The sequence below is a fragment of the Lepidochelys olivacea genome (genome assembly GCF_965140295.1).
Source record: "Lepidochelys olivacea isolate rLepOli2 genome assembly, chromosome: 2".
Classification (NCBI taxonomy): domain Eukaryota; kingdom Metazoa; phylum Chordata; order Testudines; family Cheloniidae; genus Lepidochelys; species Lepidochelys olivacea.
The window spans coordinates 228,162,196-228,183,028 of NC_140412.1; the positions used below are offsets into that span (position 1 = coordinate 228,162,196).

General features: G+C 42.5%; 1 protein-coding gene across 2 annotated transcripts in view; it reads left to right on the forward strand.

The window, feature by feature from the left end:
* STEAP4 (STEAP4 metalloreductase) overlaps positions 1 to 9,498 on the forward strand; it is a 30,160-nt gene extending 20,662 nt beyond the window's left edge. For both annotated transcript variants that reach the window (XM_084620325.1, XM_084620326.1), the window contains exons 2-5: positions 2,275 to 2,732; positions 4,561 to 5,088; positions 5,765 to 5,929; positions 8,349 to 9,498. In XM_084620325.1, coding sequence (XP_084476451.1) covers positions 2,275 to 2,732; positions 4,561 to 5,088; positions 5,765 to 5,929; positions 8,349 to 8,618 — 1,421 coding nt within the window. In that variant the 3' untranslated portion in view covers positions 8,619 to 9,498. The remainder of the gene's footprint in view (positions 1 to 2,274; positions 2,733 to 4,560; positions 5,089 to 5,764; positions 5,930 to 8,348) is intronic.
* The last annotated feature ends 11,335 nt before the right edge of the window (positions 9,499 to 20,833 follow it).

Genomic DNA, 20,833 nt, shown 5'->3' on the forward strand with positions numbered 1-20,833 from the left:
TAGAGACTAACCAATTTATTAGAGCATAAGCTTTCGTGAGCTACAGCTCACTTCACTTATGCTCTAATAAATTGGTTAGTCTCTAAGGTGCCACAAGTCCTCCTTTTCTTTTTGCGAATACAGACTAACACGGCTGTTACTCTGAAACAGTTCATTCAGTGCCACCTTTCTGACTTCTTACGGTTAGAGACTCTGGAAGATTTGAGTGGGATACTGCCATATTTCAAACAAAGTTGATCATCCATTTTATAGTACAGAATATGTTAAAAAAGGAATGTTGCATTTACTATATAGTGGCTCAGAGCAATTAATCAGTATTACACATGCTGCTATTCTGCTTTGAAATATAAGAATATCCACAAGAGGGAATTCTACAGCCTTCCTCCCCTTTGAGTCTCTGTAAAGGGGTTCACTCATCACAGTTGCACTTCCTTAGCAGTATCTGGGAATTAGCTTTCACCCTGTCTTGTACCCCCTTCTGCTAGTTGCTCATACTGTGGCCCCTCTTTCTCTCTGTGCCTCAGGGTATTCCCTCTTTGTGACTTGTCCCTCCAGCCAGGTCACTATATAGTCCTCCCCTTTCAAGGTAACAAAGTCCCATCAGACAAGCTGTCCAAGTGCCACCTCAGACAGACAGTCTTCCGTTTCACATCGCCAGGTCCTGTGCCACCTTCCCAGTGGCCAGTAGGGAAACCCAGGCCCTCCTTCTACACTGGGTTCCAGCTCAGGAACCCCATAACGAGCAGTCACAGTCTGTGCAATCCCACTAATTTCTGCTGTTTCCCTGGGCTTCTTCTAACCCAGCCTCTCTCAGGCTTTCTTCCTCGTAACTTCTCTGGGTAGACCCTTCTTTCAGGGCTAGGATCAAGGGCCTATTCTCCTCCCTGGATGTCCTCCACCTCTCTGTACCCAGAGAGTAACTGAAGACTCCCTCCCTTTAGCCCTCTTCTGCTCTCATCTTCCTGGCTTTATGCTAACCAGCCTGCTCCTGCCCAGCTGGGCTTCATGATCCGTTAAGCCTGGCTCTCCCTCCAGGTGCACCCAGGTACCATAACTGACCTCTCAGGCTCACATTAACCCTTTCAGGGCCTGTGGGTTACACACCACATCACAGTCTCTGAGGACATCAGCAAACCCAACAGAGAGTGATTTTTAAACATGTCCAAAGGAAGTACAATGTAGTATCACATGACAGAGCATACAAATACTAGCTTCTTAGAACTTTCCACTTATGGGTCCTTTTGAATAGGTTTCCTTTGTGAAATATGTATAGATACGTAGAGAAAGGGTGGTGGTGTGTTAGGACACTACCAGGGACTCAGGAGACCTGGCGTCAATTCCCTGCACAGCCACAGTCTTCTTGCATGACCTTGGGCAATTCACTTAGTCTCTCTGTGCTTCAGTCCACCGTCAGTAAAATGAGAATAATAGTCCTTTCCTATCTCACAGATGTGTTGAGAGGCTACATAGACTGTAAGCTCTTTAGGGCAAGGACTGTCTTTTTGTCCTGTATTTGTAGAACATCTAACACAGTGGGGTCCTGGTCACTGGGGATCCTAGGTGATACCACAATGCAAATAAAGAATAAAGATAAAAAAGATTGTGAGGCACTTAGATATTACAGTGAAGTGGGTCATATAAATACCTACTAGATCAATATTTATACATTGCTTATAATAGAATTATTATAAGTAAAGGAAATACACTCTAATAGCCTAGTACCTCAGTAGTCCCTTCTCCGGGGGTTCTTTCCTAATCAAACACTTTGGCACTGAAGAGCAATAACAATAAAACACTGAGTAGGGGAGGGGAGCTCCCAGCTTGCTCCTTTTGTAATGTCTCTTCTTTGAGTTTTCCTGCAAAGAGCCTCCAGGTTCTGATTTCTGTTGGTACGTTCCCCTTTAACTTGTTTCTGGCAACAAAGTAAGCAGAAATGACCCAGAAACGTGGGGCAAATACTATTCCTTCCTCTCTCTGTATCCTGCCCTCTCTCCCCCTTTTCCCCTCAGAGAAGAGAACTGAAACAGTTCTTCCGCATCTAGGGTCTGCTGGGGGGCAAGGTAGGGCGCTATAAGCCCATGAAAGAAATTAACTTTACTTTTCTTTATAAAACGGCACAGTAAGTCCTCTGACAATGTGTGTTATTGTTAGACTGTCCTGTTAAATAGTCCAAGAAACAAAGAGAACTCTAATATACATTTTGGTATAATCAAAGCACCATGCTAGTTTGTCCTTTTCAAAGTATTCCTGTTTTTCCCTATTACTGTTTTTTAGATATGGAGAAAAATTCTTCCAACATGATCCCTCTTGCTGAAAACTCTCCTAATAAACAAGAGACTGTGTGTATTTTTGGAACAGGAGATTTTGGAAGATCTCTGGGGTATAAAATGCTCCAGTGTGGCTACTCAATAGTGTTTGGAAGCCGAAATCCACAGACTTCCAGTCTGATTCCCAAAGGCACAGAGGTGCTGAGCCATGGAGAGGCTGCTCAGAAGGCTGACATTATTATTGTAGCAATTCAGAGACAACATTACAACTTTCTCACAGACTTAACTGAAGTTCTCCATGGAAAAGTATTGGTGGATGTAAGCAACAACCTCAAAATAAACCAATATCCTGAATCCAATGCAGAATACCTTGCTCAACTGGTGCCAGGCGCTAAGGTAGTGAAAGCATTTAACACCGTGTCAGCATGGGCCTTGCAGTCAGGCACGTTGGATGCAAGCAGACAGGTAAGATGAAAAAATAAGAGCTTCTTGTAAATTATATCATATGGCAATTTCTGAACAAAACAGCAAAATACATATAAATAATAGAGAAAAGTATCAGACAAGGTTCAGGTGCAACTTTCATTATGATCCCCTGTGTTCAGTCAAATAACTAAGCCAAAAAATCCTTTCATGCTCAAATATGATGGTTTGATCTTAGCCTAGAAATAAATCTCTATCCCCAACATTTAAAAAATTGATTTTCCCTGCCTTTTGATCGTTAAGCACATGTCCCCGACCCTCAAACCACAGGAAGATGTTAACAGAGATCAAAGAAGGGAACAACTGTTATGTATCTACAGTGTTGGGAGGATTTTAAAATCATCTAAAATGTTAGTAAGTTACAAAAGAGGAACGTTAAAAAGAGGGAGAAGACCAGGATGAAATGAGGGTTGTAGGAAGCTGAAGATGGGAAAGACTAAGGAAAGGAATTGAGAAGAAAGAACCAAAGAATCAAGAGAAGAGGGAAACAAGAGAGGAAGAAGCATAATGAGGGCACTTGGACAATGCAGGAGGAGAACTGAGACAGAAAGGAATGTAGGGTGGAGAGGAAATATCAAGTTGTATAAATCACACTTCCATTCTGGTTACTTTCAGGTAGTGGATAAGCGTGGAAGCAGATGTGTCCCTTCCCACAGAGTTCAGAAACAAGGCTGGACTTATCCGGAGTTTAGACGTTTTGAGGGGAGGGGCAGGGGGCAAGAAGGGCATGGAGATTCTGATACTTAGGCAGCTTGGGATGGCTGGAGGAACTATGGAGTTTGTTAGCCATCTTCATGGTTCTCTGATCCTTGGTCCACTGTGTGCTGGGGTAGGCCTGAGAAGCAGCTTATTGGAACATCAGGGGTTACTTTAAGCTGCTCCAGGTGCAACTGTTCCCAAGGGACTGCTCTGGCAGCCAGAAACCATCAGAATTCCCTTACGCCATGTGCTGCCTCAACTGGTCACTTAAGCCATCATTAAACCTGCTTCGTACTGCCAGGGTAGAGCCAAGGATCTGGTGCCTTGTACTCCTGTCCAGGCTTATCTCTGCACAGATGTAGCTCCCTTCAAACTGCACTATGGTCAGAAGCTCCAAAAATCCCCATTATTGTGGATCTGAATGAGAGCAGATTGCCTTTTTTCTCCAGACTCCAAGATGAGTACTGTCTTTCCCAAAACACCCCCCGCCCATCCCTTCTGGCTGTCCTGTGCACATGATAATTGGCTGGTGAGGGTACGCTTTTCTATTACCCTGCATACCCATATGAGAAAGGCTCCCTCTACATTGTTCTCAGAATCCTTGAAAAGAAATATTTATTTTAATGACAGGTGATCTATATTCCTATTACCTGTATCCTGATTGCTCTGGGCCCCTTGGGAATCACTGCTTTATATGTGTGGGGCAAAAGTGGAAGATTGTGACCATTTGTATAAAATCCTAGAGAACCCTATGCCAGTAAGATGCAATTGTGTTTACAAATTGCTTGACAAAGTTGTCTTCCAAAGCGTGTGCTAAAATCCAACAGTTCTAGCTAAATATCATTAAGTGTATTATATTTTGCTATTTTCATATATATGATTGTTTCACTTTAAACCTCCCACCTCCCCAATGAAAAGGTTTTACCTCTGATTCCGATTCTCAGTAGCAGAATGTTATCGTTTGACCCTTGCATCAAAGACTAGCAAGAAAGCCAATGATTTCTAGAAAGTTTGGAAATACAGTCAACTTAAAGGTCTTATTTTACAGGTCAATAGTAAAAAAGTCTGTCCCAAACATATGTCAAAATAAAGCCCATTCTTTTTGTTGCAGGTGTTTGTCTGTGGAGATGACAACAAAGCCAAACAAATGGTGATGGATATTGTTCGGACTCTTGGTCTTACACCATTGGATCAAGGCTCTCTCTTGGCAGCCAAAGAGATAGAAAATTACCCCCTGCAGCTCTTTCCAATGTGGAAGTTTCCCATCTACTTGGCTATTGGCCTAAGTGCATTTTTTTTCTTCTACAGTTTGATCCGTGATGTAATCTACCCCTACATATATGAAAACAAAGACTTATCATTTTTTATTGCAATTTCCATTCCAAATCGGGTCTGCCCCATAGTGGCACTCATCCTTCTTGCTTTGGTTTACCTTCCTGGCATAATTGCTGCAATTCTCCAGTTACACAGAGGTACAAAATACAGTCGTTTCCCAGAATGGCTAGACAAATGGATGCTCTGTAGAAAACAGCTTGGATTAGTAGCCTTGGTTTTTGCTTTTCTACATGTTTTGTATACTCTTGTTATCCCTATTCGCTATTATGTAAGATGGAGATTAAATGTTTACGTCATATCTCAGGTAAGTTTCTGTTCATTTCTCCCCGCAACCCATGTATGCTACTATTTTGTAGGTTGAGTTTCAGAATTTCATGTCAAAAGTCATATTTGTATTGATTTTATGCTAGTGAATTTCTTTGTATCTTTGGTGTTTCCTCTAGGCATCTGTATTTCCAAAGATCACTGGTGCTGTGGTTAAATGGGGGACTTCTGATCTCAATCCTCCTTCTGGCTAGTGTAGTGATTAACAACAGGTGCAGAAAAATATTAATTATAAATAATTTTGAGGTACATGTTCCATATTTCTGCATATCCCTTTGAGAGTGGCACATTTACTGACATTCAGAAAGTCATGCCTTATTTTTAAAAATAACCATATTCCCTCAATCATCAATAGGTCTATCAAAATGTACTGTTCACATTACAAAGCTATATTAATGCTACACTAAGGCTGTATGCAACACTGTATCTGCTGCCTCTGAGTGGCACATGCTATGGAAGGCCCTGCATGCTGGCAGTTCAGGACCCCACTCTGTTCATGAGACAATCTGGTCTGCTGTTTCAGATTCTTTTAATCTATTTACAAAAAGCCTTTTCAGTTCACCTTAAAGAAACCTCATGTTAAAAGGCATTTTTCTGTCCATTGGAGCTGCAGCTACTGTACTATTAAAGTATATGTGATTTTTTTTCTTCTTCAGATAAAGGACAACAGAACAAATCCATTTAACAACACTACGGGCTGGATTAGTGACTCTTACTTGGCTTTAGGCATCCTGGGATTTTTTCTGTTTATCTTGCTGGGAATAACTTCCTTGCCCTCTGTCAGCAACAGCGTCAACTGGAGAGAATTTCGATTTGTACAGGTGAGAAATATACCTTCTTTCAACTAAAAAACTAAGTTCATGTCCTTTCTCTCTGCTGCATTCCCTGCACTCTGCTGTCAACTTTTGTGTTTCCGTGGTAGCTCATGATGGTGGCATTGCGGCCGCCACCTACATAAAGTAAAATTAGGAAAACTGAACTTCCAAACAACAAATGAGAAGGTGCAATGACAAATGTGTTGATTTCAGAAGATGGTTGTACAAAACAGAGTGATCAGTTACATCGAGTAAACCCCAGAAATATTCAGCCACTGATTAAAAACCCATGTTCTTTCACTAATGATTTTGACTCATGAAGTATTTACTCCATGTTGAAATTTCAGTTAACATTAGTCTGGAAATTCACTGTGTTGAATAAATTGACAGTTATTGTCACTGTGAAGTGCCAACAATATTCAGGCAACATACAAGCAACTATACCATCACTTTTTGCCATTTCATAAAAGAAAAGTCAATATTAACAATCCATTTTCCCCTCTCAACACTGGAAAAATGTGGTGATTTTCTAAGTGATTGTCATAAAATGATGCACTCTATCTGGCAGGAGGTAGCTTTTCTTTAGACTCTCCCTATAAGCCACCCAGCCTTCCCCCCGTCTTTGTGAGATCATAAGCATCTCTTAAAAGGAATTGGGCAAAACATGCCCCATCCCCCAGAACAATCAGAACTATTAGCCAAAAATATGTTTATGTGGGTGAGGGTGAGAGAGTTAGCTCGGATTTCATCGCCGCATTTACCTCATTTTCAAACATAGCAATTGGACATCGTTCAGAGGTCCCAGGGTTTGAAAATCAGGACATACATATTTGTAGCAGTACTGATGCTATTGTGCATCAGTAAAGGAATGGAGTGTATGATTAAAAGGGTATTGTTCCTTTAAGGGGACAGGCTGGAGACTAAAGCCTGGGAATAATCAAAGAGGCCCTGGCAGGGCTGAGTTCTATAAAAGGAACGGGAAGCAGGGAAGCACGGGAGAAGTAGATGTCAGGTAGGCTGATGTGAATGACAGTTGCTCTCATAGGCACTAGGAGACAGACCTGGAACTGATTCAGAGACTTGGGTATGGACTTTAAGTTTGGGCAGCTTGAACCAGGGCTCTACCAGCTGTTTGTTGTAATGGTTCCTGGGCTGAAGCCTGTTTAAAAGGGGAGATGGTACTTTGTTTAAAAAAAAAATTTGCTTCTTCTTTCCTGGGCTGTTAAACTGAAATCTATGGCTGCTCCGCTTGGGGCAATCAAGGTGGGGCACTCCAGCAGCGTCATGCTGGGCTGCAAGGGGGTGCTCCTTGACTGCCTGCACCTTTATCGCATCCTAGTCAGATGAGAAGTTTATGCTCCATTTATGGAAAAAAAATTAAGGCTACAAAATGGCTTTAATCTATAAACTGTAAAATGGTTGGTCCACTGAGGTGGTCAGTGACGGAGAACTTTTTGCAGCACAAAGTATCAACATTTAATTCGGTATAGTGCCATCAAGTGCCAGTCTTAGCCAGGCTGAAATTGCCCCTGCTCATGTGTACTTGTTCTTTCTGCCTCCTCTTCAGCCCCTTTATGCCTCTGCTCCATCTTTGACCCTTTCCCTCTCTCTGTGTTTGAATTCTCTTGTAAGTCTGTCAATGGCACTCATCTGGCACTCAACCGCATCATCTGCCCCTACTGCTCACTCGTCCTGACACTGCTTGTCCCACCTACAAAGATGTGGGCTGTCCACACTGCTAGACCTACTTCACCAGATATCAGAGAGCCAGTGGGGCATGTCGCAGTTTGTTTGGCTGTGTTAGCAGCCATCCCTGCTGCTACAAATCCTGCCTCCCCACTCGTGTTGGACACCTATAGGGAGCCTGCCTTTCCTCTAGTGAGTCACCTGTTCTAAGGTCCAGCTCATGTGCAAGCAAAACTGGTAAACTCATGGCACATGATATCATGTGGGTATAAATAGTACAACCCTGGTGACAGTGCAACACTGATTACTGTTAGCACTTGGTTCATAGGAAGCATTGCAGCACTGGTTGGCTTCAATGCACCCATTCTGGGTAACGGGGGGGGAAAGTCTCCTATCAAGGAAGCTTTGGTGAAGAAACCTGAATGATATGAAAACTCTTGTTGGATTATCATTATGGCCTCTAAAGAGCTAGGGCCTCTGGATTCATTTTCACCAATTTTCATGAAAATTACAACCAGCTGGACCTAGGTGTGACCTGGCAAAAATTATCAGAATTGCCAAGCAAACATTTTGAGAAGTAAAAAGCTTTGGTTAAGAATATAAAGCAATTTCACCTAAACAGTCTCAGTTCAGTCCCAATTTTGGTTATATCCCAATAGTTATATAGTTTGTAAATAGCATTTACTGTAAAGTTTACTTTACAATCTTAACTGATGCTCTTTTTTTCCCCTCCCAATAGTCCAAACTGGGATACCTGACACTGATTTTGTGCACTGCACATACGCTGGTCTACGGTGGGAAGAGATTCTTGAACCCTTCAATGTATAGATGGTATCTTCCTGCAGCATATATGCTTTCTCTCATTGTTCCTTGCATCGTCCTGGCCGTTAAATTTGTTCTGATATTCCCATGTATAGAACGACCACTCACACAAATTCGACAGGGCTGGGAGAGGAACTCCAAAGGTTCAAAACAAGCAAATTACAATGATAGCAAGTCAGCAGTATAATCACTTAGTAAACACCCAATCTGTATATCATTGCAATGTCTCAAAAACTTAAATTTTATATTAATGTCCTTTCCCAGTTTTACATGCAGGAAAAGGCAAAAAGGAGGAAACTTTGCCAGGTCTGAGCAATTTATTGATATAAAAAATGACATAGGTCCAATCTTAAACACAAATAAAGCCAGAAGCCACTGGGAATGCTCTGTGACCCATGAGCTGGCTTCATCTCCCTCTCATTCACTTTATAAACTCACTGCTTGTCTGCCCCTTCCCACTCGCCTGGAGTCAAGACAGGAGGAAGAAACTGCCTGATTTCCCTCCTTTTATTAGTATGGAATCCCACTCTGGATATGGCACCACCAGTTGTTAGACTGGCCCTGCCTGGACCATGGGCAAAGAGGAGCTCAGCTCTTTGATGGCTTTGCTTTCTCTCCATTAACCTCTGTTTCAGGAGAGGTCCTTAGCTACACGCCATGTATACCTTAAAGATAGCTGGCCAAGATTTGTTTGGTTTGTGTACAGAAATTTTACTGTTGGAAGTGGGTGGGCCAGTGGTCCTTGCTACACTGGACTACTGCAAACTCAGGCATCAGGCTGCTGGGAAGCGGGGAAAAGAGAGACTTTTCAAAATCATGGATAAGGAAAGTGGTGTCAGGAAAAGACAGACCTTGGTTATGGTGGTTACAAATGTGTGATTCTCCATGAAGAGTGACCAGTGATTGAGATTGTGATTATGCTGCATTCTCAAGTTAAATCAATTCGTCATTTTGCTTAATATGAATTTGTGGCCAGATTTGTTTAGTCTATGCTTATAATGAGTTATAATCTCTGGTGTAATATGCTGATTTATTGGAATTTTTTGTTATAAGTTCAATAAAGAGGAGGTCTTTTGCTTTCCAAAATCCTGGGGTTCAATATGACCAAGTGTTGCTCAGCAGCAGTTATATTGTGCATATTTCAGTGACAATGAAGAAAATCCTCAAAATAATTGATTTCTGAGAGTAATTTTGGAGATCTTGCAACACAGAAGGACTGTAAATGCTCTATAGATGTATGCTTAGCCACCAAGTCACCTGTGTGTGACAATGCTGCTGATAAACAGGGAGCAGATGGTGAATGATGACTTGGTACTAGAATTGAGGTGACTAGAGAAACCACCAGACCTCTTTGCACTGGGAGGGGAAAGAAAAGAATGAATAATGGGTTTTAACAGGAACAGACTTGCTCACCAACTCTTCTGTCGTATCACCACTGTTTCAGAGACAAGATCAACACATACAAATGGGTAATTGTAATGATGAAATGACTAATTGAAATTTCAAATGGGTAGTATCAACCAGGCCAGAATAAACAAAAAAATCATTATCTGACGCTTTCCAAAACCTTTACAATATGAGAGTAATTTTACTCCACTACATCCACCATAAAGAAAAAAGTACTTAGCATGTACCTGACTCCTAAAAAAGCGTAGGCCTGATGGTGGAATGATAAACGAGACAAATGTATTAGTGACTGGCCCAGCCAGATTCCTTATGTCTAGTCTAACACCAGTGTTATCCGCCTGCTAACTACAGCCACTAGTCACTGGTGCAAACTTCATATTTCAAGGTGTATTAAGCTATACATACCATTGGTGCAATTAAGTAGTTTTCTTTCCCCTTTTAACTGATAGGTGAGGGTCCACAGAGGGTCCATTTAAAGTTGTTTCAAATTAATGTTAAGAAATTATTGACTGAAGAAAGTGCAAAAGTCACAGTCCTAGCTCAATGTCCTTTTGGCTAAGTAAAAACACAGAAAAGATTATCCTTAAAATTCAACCCTCTGACACGCCAAGGGTAAAGTGGCTGGCTGTTTGGAGAAGAAAAGCTGAAAACAAAAAAGTAATGGATAAACAGAAATCTTACACACCTACAGTCTAGGGGCAAATTCTGCCTTCAGTAACACCTGTGTCAACAGAGTTACTTCAGACTACAGAGCACAAAAATATTTCCAAGATACACCAATTGCTTGTAACTTCAGGAAATTACTGTTAAGAGCTCTGTAAATATAGGTGCAATTTCAGGAATTCCCCTTTCTACCTGTTACTGCGAAACTCCTAGGGAATTATCTCTGGGCTAGAGTATAAACTTCACTAATGAGTGCCAAGTAACAAAAGTCCAGTAGGTTTGATTTACCAAATACAAATATAGTGTGTACTTCATTGCCCCTTGTTTTAGAGAGCAGGGCTCCACAGATGCCAACTTTCCATTGTGCCGGAGGGTGCTTGACCCCTGGCTCTGCCCCAGGCCCTGCCCCCACTCCACCCTTTCCCTAAAGGCCCCACCCCACCTCTTCCCAACCCTGCTCCACCTCTTCCCACCCCATTCCCCCAAGCACGCCGCATCCTTACTCCTCCCCCCTTCCTCCCAGTCTCCTGCATGCTGTGAAACAGATGATTGCGGTGGGTGGGAGGTGCAGAGAGGGAGAGAGAAGCGCTGATTGGCAGGGCTGCCGGCGGGCACGAGGCGCTGGGGGAAGAGGAGGCGCTGATAGGGGGGCTGACGGTAGGTGCTCAGCACCCACCATTTTTTCCCCATGGATGCTCCAGCCCCGAAGCACCCACAGAGTTGGCGCCTATGCAGGATTCTATGTACAGGGTTCTTTGTGTCAGGGTACTCAATACAAGGCCAAATCCTGTAGTCTTTACTCAGGCAAAACTCCCACTGCAAAGTAGTCCGTCTTAGTACAAAATTACAGCTGCATGATTTCATACAATCTTTGTAATCAGTAAGGGTTGTCACAGATCCACAGGATCAGTGCTATGGCCCCAGCTTTGGAACAGTCTCTGGGAGGACCCCACTCTTTCTTCAGGGTAAGCCGCGCAGCTTCATTGCCTCCTTAGGCCTTCAGCACTCCTGTTTCACATCATGAGCACCATTCAGCAAGTCCCACTTTGAGGCAGGACCCTGAGGAAAACTTGTACAGCCTTAAGGAACAATGCACCTCTGCAAGCACCTGCAGCCACACTCCACCAGCGTTGTGAAACAGTAGGGTTTATTAGTTGACTGGAACACAGCATAGGAAAACTTTGGTTAGTTTAGAGAAATTAAGGTTATAGAACAATCCATTCTGGGTAGCCAGAGCCCAGTCAAGCTGCAGTGAGTCCCCATTATTCAAGCTCTGTCTGTCCCTCTGTCTGATCTCCTATGTCAGACTCCTACATGTGCCCCTGACTGCTTCCCACAGCTGGCCCTTAAATTCCACCTCACCCCAGTTCTTTGTCCCCAAGCTGGAGAAATTCAGCTTGAAGTCCATATCTCTCTGGATCATTGGTTCCTAGGTGTCCAGGTCCAGGCTATTGAATTTGACAGTGTCTTCTCAAGAGCTCCATTGATATGGAATCTAAGGCTCCAGAAAGTGAGTCACCCTTTGCACCTGTGTTTTAGCTTGCCCCAGGAACAAACAGTCCCTTTTCACCCACTTGGTCAAAATGCAGCATATAGGGGACACGGAGGCACATATAGGCTTCATTAAAATATTTTTTTTTAATTCCCACTTCATCACACGGGCTAAATAGTACCACCAAATGACGTAAGACCATGGAATATACACTTTGCTTCATGGGAGACTGAGAGTAGGGGGCCCTTTCTATAAAGATTGATATAAAATTTGTTTTGTGACTAGTATATGAACTAAAATGATTCCTTTTTTTTAAAGTGAGACATATTTTTAGTAAGGGTTTGTCTATATGAGGAAGTTAGTCCAGAGTTGCTAGTATGCTTTTAAATTCACACCCTAACTTACTCCCCCTGTGAATGTTCTTACTGCACACTACAACTGCGCTTGAGTAGTTTAGCTTAATGTGCTTCCAAAGTGCACTAAACTACTGCACACAAAGGCATTCTCAATGGTCAGTAAGCGTGTCCACATGGGGAGTTAGTGCGGAGTACCTCCCACACATTACCTGCTGTGGCCTTTTTCCGCATGTAGACAAGTCCCGTGAAGTTTCATAGCTGTAGTCTGCAATTTTCTCTTTAATCTAAGTTCTTTTGCATTACTCCAGCTGGAATCAGACTAAAGGAGTAAAGCCCTAGAATCTGATGTGGTCAACCCAATAAAGAATGACATCTTGTTTAGTGTTGGGGATGGTGAAAAGTAATGTGGGTGCAGGCAGCACTAAGGGATTGATCCAAAGCCCTTTGACTGATAGAGTATGGTCCAGGGATGTTTCCTGTAAAAGTTTTTTCAAGTCTTCGCAACGGCCCCGAGTGGTGGAACTGCCCTCCAACAGGACATATTTTTCCTGTCTGAGCTGGAATGATTTCATATCCCGTTGTCCTGGGGCAGAATTATTTTAACTATTTATTACCAGAACATTTTAACAGAAATCGTAATGTGTAAGTATATTTATTTTTCTGTAGTAATCTTTACGTATTTGAACTATTCCACAACAGCTTTAAAACAATAATGATCAGCTGTGTAAAACAGCACCTGTACATTATACATATGGTTACTGGCTGAGTTTTAAATATGCCAAGTATGTTAGAAGTGTTAAAATTAAGAGCATATAGATTTTGGATTGGGTGTGTGCTGTTCATCTCTCAGAAGCCTAGAGAAGCCTTTGTGTGTGTAAGTGTCTAATGCCATCTTATGACTCCCTGCTGTAACAGCACATTAGCTTTCTGACTACACTGTTAAATCCAAATCAATGAATGGGTGCTTTAGAAAATATGAAATGCAGCCCTTTAAGCAATCATTAAAATATAATAGGATACTGGTGAAATTTACAGACTACATGGAGATCAGCACCTCAAGCTAGGTTTAGGGTTCATAGCACGGGAACGCTTTACTCTGATGAACAGGGATCAGCATAAGATCTTTTAAAAAAATCTACATACAGAACAGTAGGTGTGACTTAGGTTTGCTTTTGTCTTTTTACCAGTAAATGTTATGAATATGTTTACGGAATATCTGTTGGAACCAATAAAATAATACTTTTCCTATTAGTAACAAGACCTGAAAACATTTTAATTGCATCAACTGTATGTGGGGCTTGAGACATTTTGGGGTGTCAAGTATGCACCAGAACCCAGTGCTACAGCTGGTACATGGATAATAGTACTGTTGGGACTACAGAGAATTTGGCTGGGTTGATCATTAGTTACATTTGGTTCCACTACCATTACACCAAGAGTCCCACAGTTTGCACCCTATTTTATCCTCAAGCAAGATCTTATGCAGGCTATAAATTGACATCTCTGAAATTCTTCCTAGCATCTGAATTCCTTGGCCAGAGCTTTCTAACCCTTGCTTCTAGGCTCAATACCAAATCCAAATTGTGACTTCTCAGGAGTCTTTCTGTAAAGAACCCTCTTCTCCTGCTTGTCGTGCTTTTCTCAGGGCCTCATTATTGTCACCATCTATTAGACAAGGTGAATTAGAAAAGTGTACCTTGTCCCAAATTCAGTGACCTCTTCAGATCCACCAACCCAGATACTGGAGTGATGAGTGGTATAAATAGGTAGATGGAACAATTTTTCTTAACATGCTGCCCCTGATCAGAAACATTGTATTTTTAACCCCTCTCAGCTGCTGTTTGCTAAAATTAGCAAGTTATTAAGTCTTTAACATGCAAGCAATAGCCTCTGTTCATTTCCTTTTTCACACACTCCTAAAGCTTTTCTTTAGTTCAACTTTTTTTCCATTTTATTTGCTTTTGCCCTGATCCGCACTTGTTTCTAACTCTGCCTGGTAAACTGAGCAGTTCTTTCATTAAAAGGAAATCTACAACTCCCAAGAGGTACTTGGGTATCACATCAGTTGAACAAATAGCACATATCTCACTGTTACGGCTTCTCTAACAATGTTCTCGATTTTGGGGGCCCAGAATTGCCCTAAAGATGTGGTATAGACATCTTCACATAAATGATGGTCCAGACAAGACTAAAGCCATTGAACTATTGATTTCTGAGGAGGAAATTTATAAAACACAGCACTACAGAGCCCTGAAAAAATACAATTAATCACTTGTGCTGACCACAGGGGTGTGTGAATCTAATAACTTCTTAGAAGCATGCAAACCCAAACTGACATTTTTAGTTCATATGTGTTCACAGTCCGCCAGGTTTGCTTAGCTTGGGGCTCATTCAGACACAATCCCTCTAAGCACACCTTGTTGAAACTTAATATCCAAGTCTCCTCTCACTTACATGGATTTAGATCAAGAATAATTCTCCTGAAATCAACAGTCACATCAATATAAAACTGGTGCAAAACAAACCATTACCCTTTAGCATTTTACAGTGCCCTTCTTTTCCTACAGTTTTCATGAGTGACCAGCTGCCCCTTTCCTATATCCAGCTCATTAGAGAGTTCACCAAGTATAGTTCCTCTCCCTTCCTGCCTTGACTGACTGGAGGAGAAGACGTCCATGATAACAGGGGATGGACCAAACCTGAAATAAAAAATACCCCAAACTAGATCCAGATTTGAGAACCTGTGATGATATTAGAGTCTCTCTTAAAATATGAAACAAATCAAATGTCTCCCATTTTCATGTTTTATTATCAGAGAATCATAGAAAAGAAGGTCTGGAAGGGACCTTGAGAAATGACCTAATCCTTCCCATTGCACTGAGATAGGACCAAGTATACCTAGACCAACCCTGACAGATGTTTGTCTAACCTGTTTTTAAAATTCTTCCTGCCCCACTTCATTGCCAAACAATGGCCACTTCACTGGTGATTGTCAATCAACTTTGACACTTGGCTACAGGTGTCCCCTTGTCCTCTGCCTTTGAGAAACAGGTGTACCCACTCCCCACACTTGTCTGGTAAACACATTTCAGTCATAATTCCATCTTATGTTCATAACTTTATATATAATGTTGCTATACACATTTCACCCTGATATTATTGATGAGCAAGTTATTGTTTTTCAAATGATACCTCACAAGGAATATTTTATACAAAGATTATTACAGGATGTGTAGGATATGAATATAGGGGTGAATTCAGTCGCACCTTAGTCTGCCCTCACCCACATTACTTTCCAGCATCTCTAACACCAAACAAGATGTTGTGCTTTATTGGTTTGAAAACATCAGATACTGGGGCTCTATTCCTTTAGAAAAGTAGTACTTGTGGCACCTTAGAGACTAACCAATTTATTTGAGCATGAGCTTTCGTGAGCTACAGCTCACTTCATCGGATGCATACTGTGGAAACTGCAGCAGACTTTATATACACACATACATATATATATATATACACACACACACACACACTATATATATAAAGTCTGCTGCAGTTTCCACGGTATGCATCTGATGAAGTGAGCTGTAGCTCACGAAAGCTCATGCTCAAATAAATTGGTTAGTCTCTAAGGTGCCACAAGTACTCCTTTTCTTTTTGCGAATACAGACTAACACGGCTGTTACTCTGAAACCTATTCCTTTAGACTTATTCTAGCTGGAGTAATGCAAAAATAACTCAGATGATTCAGAAAATTGCAAACTACAGCTACCAAACATCATAGGGCGTGTCTACACGAAGGAAAAATCCCACAGTAGCTACCGCAGCTACCTACTCTGCACAATTCCCCATGTGGACACTTACGCCACACTCATTGATTTTAAGGCCAGAAGAGACCATCATGATAATCTAGTCTGACCTCCCGCACATTGCAGAATCTCCCCCACCCACTCCTGTAGTAGACCCCCTAACCTCTGGCTGAGTTACTGAAGTCCTCAAATGATGATTTAAAGTCTTCAAGTTACAGAGAATCCACCATTTACTCTAGTTTAATCCTGCAAGTGACCCGTGCCCCATGCAGCAAATGAAGCCCCCCAGTTCCTGGAGGAAATTCCTTCCTGACCCCAAATATGGCTATCAGTTAGATCCTGAGCAAGACCTGCCAGCCAGACACCTGGGAAAGAATGCTGAGAGCTTGTCTACACAATTAGACTGCAGCAAACTGGGGTGAGACTCTACCTCTTACTAGCCTGCTGTGGTCTAACTGGTCATGTGCACCCTACTGAAGCATGTTAACAATTCTTGATTGTGCTTTGAGCTAGTCCCCTTTCAAAGAGAACTAGATCAAAGCAACTTCAAGCCACATGCTCTTTATTTTCAAGTAGAGTACAACTAAATAAAAATACATTGAAAACATATTGATGAAGAACAAGGCTTTCCCTTCACATTGCAATGTCTTCAGTGCATCTGGAAATTGCAGTGGTTTGAAGGACAAGAAGAAAGCAATGCAATGTAGCATAGGTCAACTGATGCACTGTATTTACTATATTTTTGAGATATACAATTTTAGGAACTCCTCAATCCCCAATTAGTTTGTAAAACAGGGGTTCTATTGTAGTTAATACAATAATCTCAAAAATAATTGTCAAAGGGGGTGTTTCTAATGAAGTTCTGTAGGAATTGGTTCCTGGTACCTCGGCCCGTGCTGCTTCCCGCAGCCCCTTTTGCCAGGGATGGCAAACTGCAGCTAGTGGGAGCTGCAATCGGCCGAACCTGCAGACGCTGCAGGTAAACAAACCATCCCGGCCCGCCAGCGGATTTCCCTGACGGGCCACATGCCAAAGGTTGCTGATCCCTGGTATAGACACAACTAATCCTGTGTCTTTGTAGAGGGCTAGACGAGATGATCCTTGCGGTCCCTTCTAACCTTATGGTTCTATGATTCCTCCTGCATTGAGGGAAACAGGACTTTGTAAATAAACAGGATTGCACCAGAGAAATACCAGATTGTCCTCCTAATAGAAAGAACCCACATGACCCCAAATATTGGCTAACCTCTGGGGTCAAAAGGGGTAACAATATCTTCACCGGGAGAAAATACCAGGTACTAAAGGGGTCTTTAATTTAGCAGAGAAAGGCATAACAAGAACCAGTGGATGGAAGTTAAAGCCAAATAAATTCAAATGAGAAATAAGACCCAGACTTTTAACAGGAAGGTTAATTAGCCCTTGGAATAAACTAACAAGCGAAGTAATGAATTCACCATCTCTGATGTCTTCAATTTTAGATTGGATATCTTTCTGGAACATATTCCTTATTCAAAGACAAGTTATTGAGCTCCATACAGTGGTAACTGGGTGAACTTTTATGGCCTGTGTTATAGAGCAGATCATACAAGATGAGCTAATGGTCACTTCTGACCTTAAAAATCTATGAATTAGTCTATGACTGAACTGTGAATATGTAAAGCCCCGTATAAATGCTGAGTATGCTACAAATTAACATACCCTTCATGTACTGTTCGGGGAGATCCTTAAATGGAAAATGGAGATGAGAAAATAGGCCACCTTGTAATATGTATCCAATATTTGTAAACTAAAGAAAAACGGATTTTCCTCTTAGCCATTTAGAAGGAAAACTTTCAACGATCAGTCCAAATTACACTCTTGTTGCTAGAGCTATACCAATATTAATACTTAGTCAAAATAAGCTTTTTTGGCAAATGCAGTAAGTGAAAGGACACAATCGAATCTAAACTGCTGTTACAAAATAACACAGGAAGTAATTCGATCTCTCATCTGTGGACGAAGGAAGAAGTAAAAGGAAATAAGGTATGTGGAAAGATCAGTCAGTTAAAAACATGATCTTATCCCAAATGTAATAAGAGTTAAAAACAAAACACACCCACACAGTGGCAATTCATAGTCATTGGGCCCTCTTCTGTAATGTGGGATACCCCTGTTCAAATCACTCTTTCATGTCTGGCAGAGGGGGGGTACTGAACTCAGGCGTCCCACATCCCAGGAAGTGCTTTAAGCACTGGGTTAAAGATGTAAATGTAAGCGGGGAAATAGTCCCGCTATTGTGGGGTACTTTCCTGGCTTCTGTACTATCCTGGTGAAGTGGGCTAGCGAAAGGATCTGAGTCCTCGCTCCCACTTCCTTTACGCAGTGGCCTCCCTGCCCTTGAGGACTCCCCTTCCACTCTCCTGTCTGGCAGAGTCCTCGTAACCCCAACAAGGCTGGGCCCAGGATTCCTGAGGGGCTCGACCCCCAACCCTGCTGTGATCACCCAGGACAGGGGCTAGGGTGTCCCCTCCCCAGGGTACTCTCTCTGCCCTGGGCACTTCTCTGACCCAATGATCATTACATACAAGTTAAAGCAAATGCAAGTTATTTAATCAACAATTAATTTTAAAAAGAATAAGGAAAAATGGGAAAGGCTAAAGGAAACACATAACCCCACTCTGTGGCAGGGAACATCACAAAAAGTGTCTCTGGAATGTCAGGGCAGTTCACAGTCTGTTCCTTGTAAGTCCCAGGCCTCCTTCTCAGCCCCTGGCTGTGTTGCAGGGATGCTGTGGGTTGGACACTTGTTCTCGTGGTGGACGCACGCTCTCAGGCTCTAAGTGGTAGGACCCTTCTGCCCAGTGTCGCCCCACCCTGTCGGGGTTATGATCCAAGCCTGGCCTGCAGAGCCTCTTGGCTGAGGCGTCTCCCTGTGCTGGGCCCGCTGCCCAGGGTCCCCCTCGGTCTCCCCAGCTGCTCACCACACCCAGCTCCAGACTGCTCCAGCCCCAGCTGCACCACTCGGTCTCTGCACTGCTGCTGCTGCTCTGCCTCCAGCTCCCTGGGCTGCTTCTTTGGCCCCTCTGCCTCTGGTTGCTGCAGCTCTGCTCCCAGGACAGGTCTGCTCTGCAGGCTGCTTCTGTGACTCTGCTCCCAGCACTGACCTGCTTCTTGGGCTGCTTTTCTGGCCCCTCTGGCTCTGGTTGCTGCAGCTCTGCTCCCAGGGCAAGTCTGCTCTCTCTGGCCTGTGCCTCTGGCTTTGGGGCTGCAGCTCTGCTGCCAGGACAGGTTCTGCTCTCTCTGGGCTTCTTTTCTGGTCCCTCTGGATCTGGCACAGCTCTGCTCCCCAGCTCAGCTTGGGGCCCTGCTTTCTACTTAGCTCGGCCCCACTCTGTCTGGCCCAAGCAATTCCAGCTCACGCAGAGGACGGGACCTCCCTGGCCTCCTGACTCTCTGATTAGCCTGCCCGCCCTGTCATTCAGGTTGACCTGGAGCATTGGCCTCTCCCCATTGTTCCTGGGGGCTGTCAGTCTCAGGGTCCTGATTTTCCATCGACCCTTCCCCCTTTTTAGTACTGGGCACTAGCAACTAAAACACCCCCACTGAATGTTAGTAAGGGGGCAACAGTCCCCTTACATAAAGGTGGCCTCCTCCTCCCCTGCCCCTTACCAATTCTCCCCACCACCACCAAAAACAATCCATTTTGGGGTCCAAAAAACCATGTTTCATTTGACCTGAAATAGATTTCTTTGATTTAACCATTTAATCCCCCCCCCCTTTTTTTAACAATTTTGGATTTGGTTCAACTCAAACTGATTTTTTTTAAAATTGGAACTGTCGGAGAACTGAAAAATTGGTTATTCAACCAGCTCTAGTTATCAGAGCTCAACAGGTGCTGAGCACTCTTGTCCAGATTTTACCAAGTATTTAAGCCCGTGGTTAAAGTTAAGCACATTTTGCTGGACTGGAACTAGAGTGCTTGAATTAAATTCCAAAAATCCATGCTCTATATTGCGGAAGGACAATACAACTGGAGAAGGGGGACAAAAACCCAGGAAGAAGACAAGGATACAAAACTTGTGAAGGAAAAGAAGATCAAAGCAGCATGGAGTGGAGACGAGGAGAAAAAATGTTTGAATAATGATTTCCGTAATTAAAAGTATTAACTGATGTTTGTTTATTATAGAAATAGCTTGTGGTTTTTAAATTATTAGATTATTCAAATATGTTTGGTGTAGTCATCAATATTTTTGTCTCAGTGATCAAGATGGATGAGAATGTGCTATAACCAAGTAAAAAAGTTTATGGCTGGGGTGCTTGCAGCAAATAAAAGTGCACAGAATTGAACTATTCATGTATATTTTTTAACTTTCTTGTAAATCTGTGTGCAAAATGAAGTAAACATGATGGACAATATGCCCCCTTGTGGTGGATGATCATCATTACATTTGATGAGGGAAATTTTTAATAGAACAGTTACAAATACAGTTTGGAGTTCTTCTGCAGATGTGGAACTTAGTCGGTGTAATCATGGAAATCCTAGACAGTGAGGTTTCTTATCATCATAAAACATTTATATCATAATGTAATATAATTGTTAAGTGTCTCTACAAAAAGCAGTTGTGGGAATAAGACAGAACTTGTACATTCTCTCTGCTCCAGTACTGCCCCTCCCCCCCCAAACTGCATGGCATGTCTC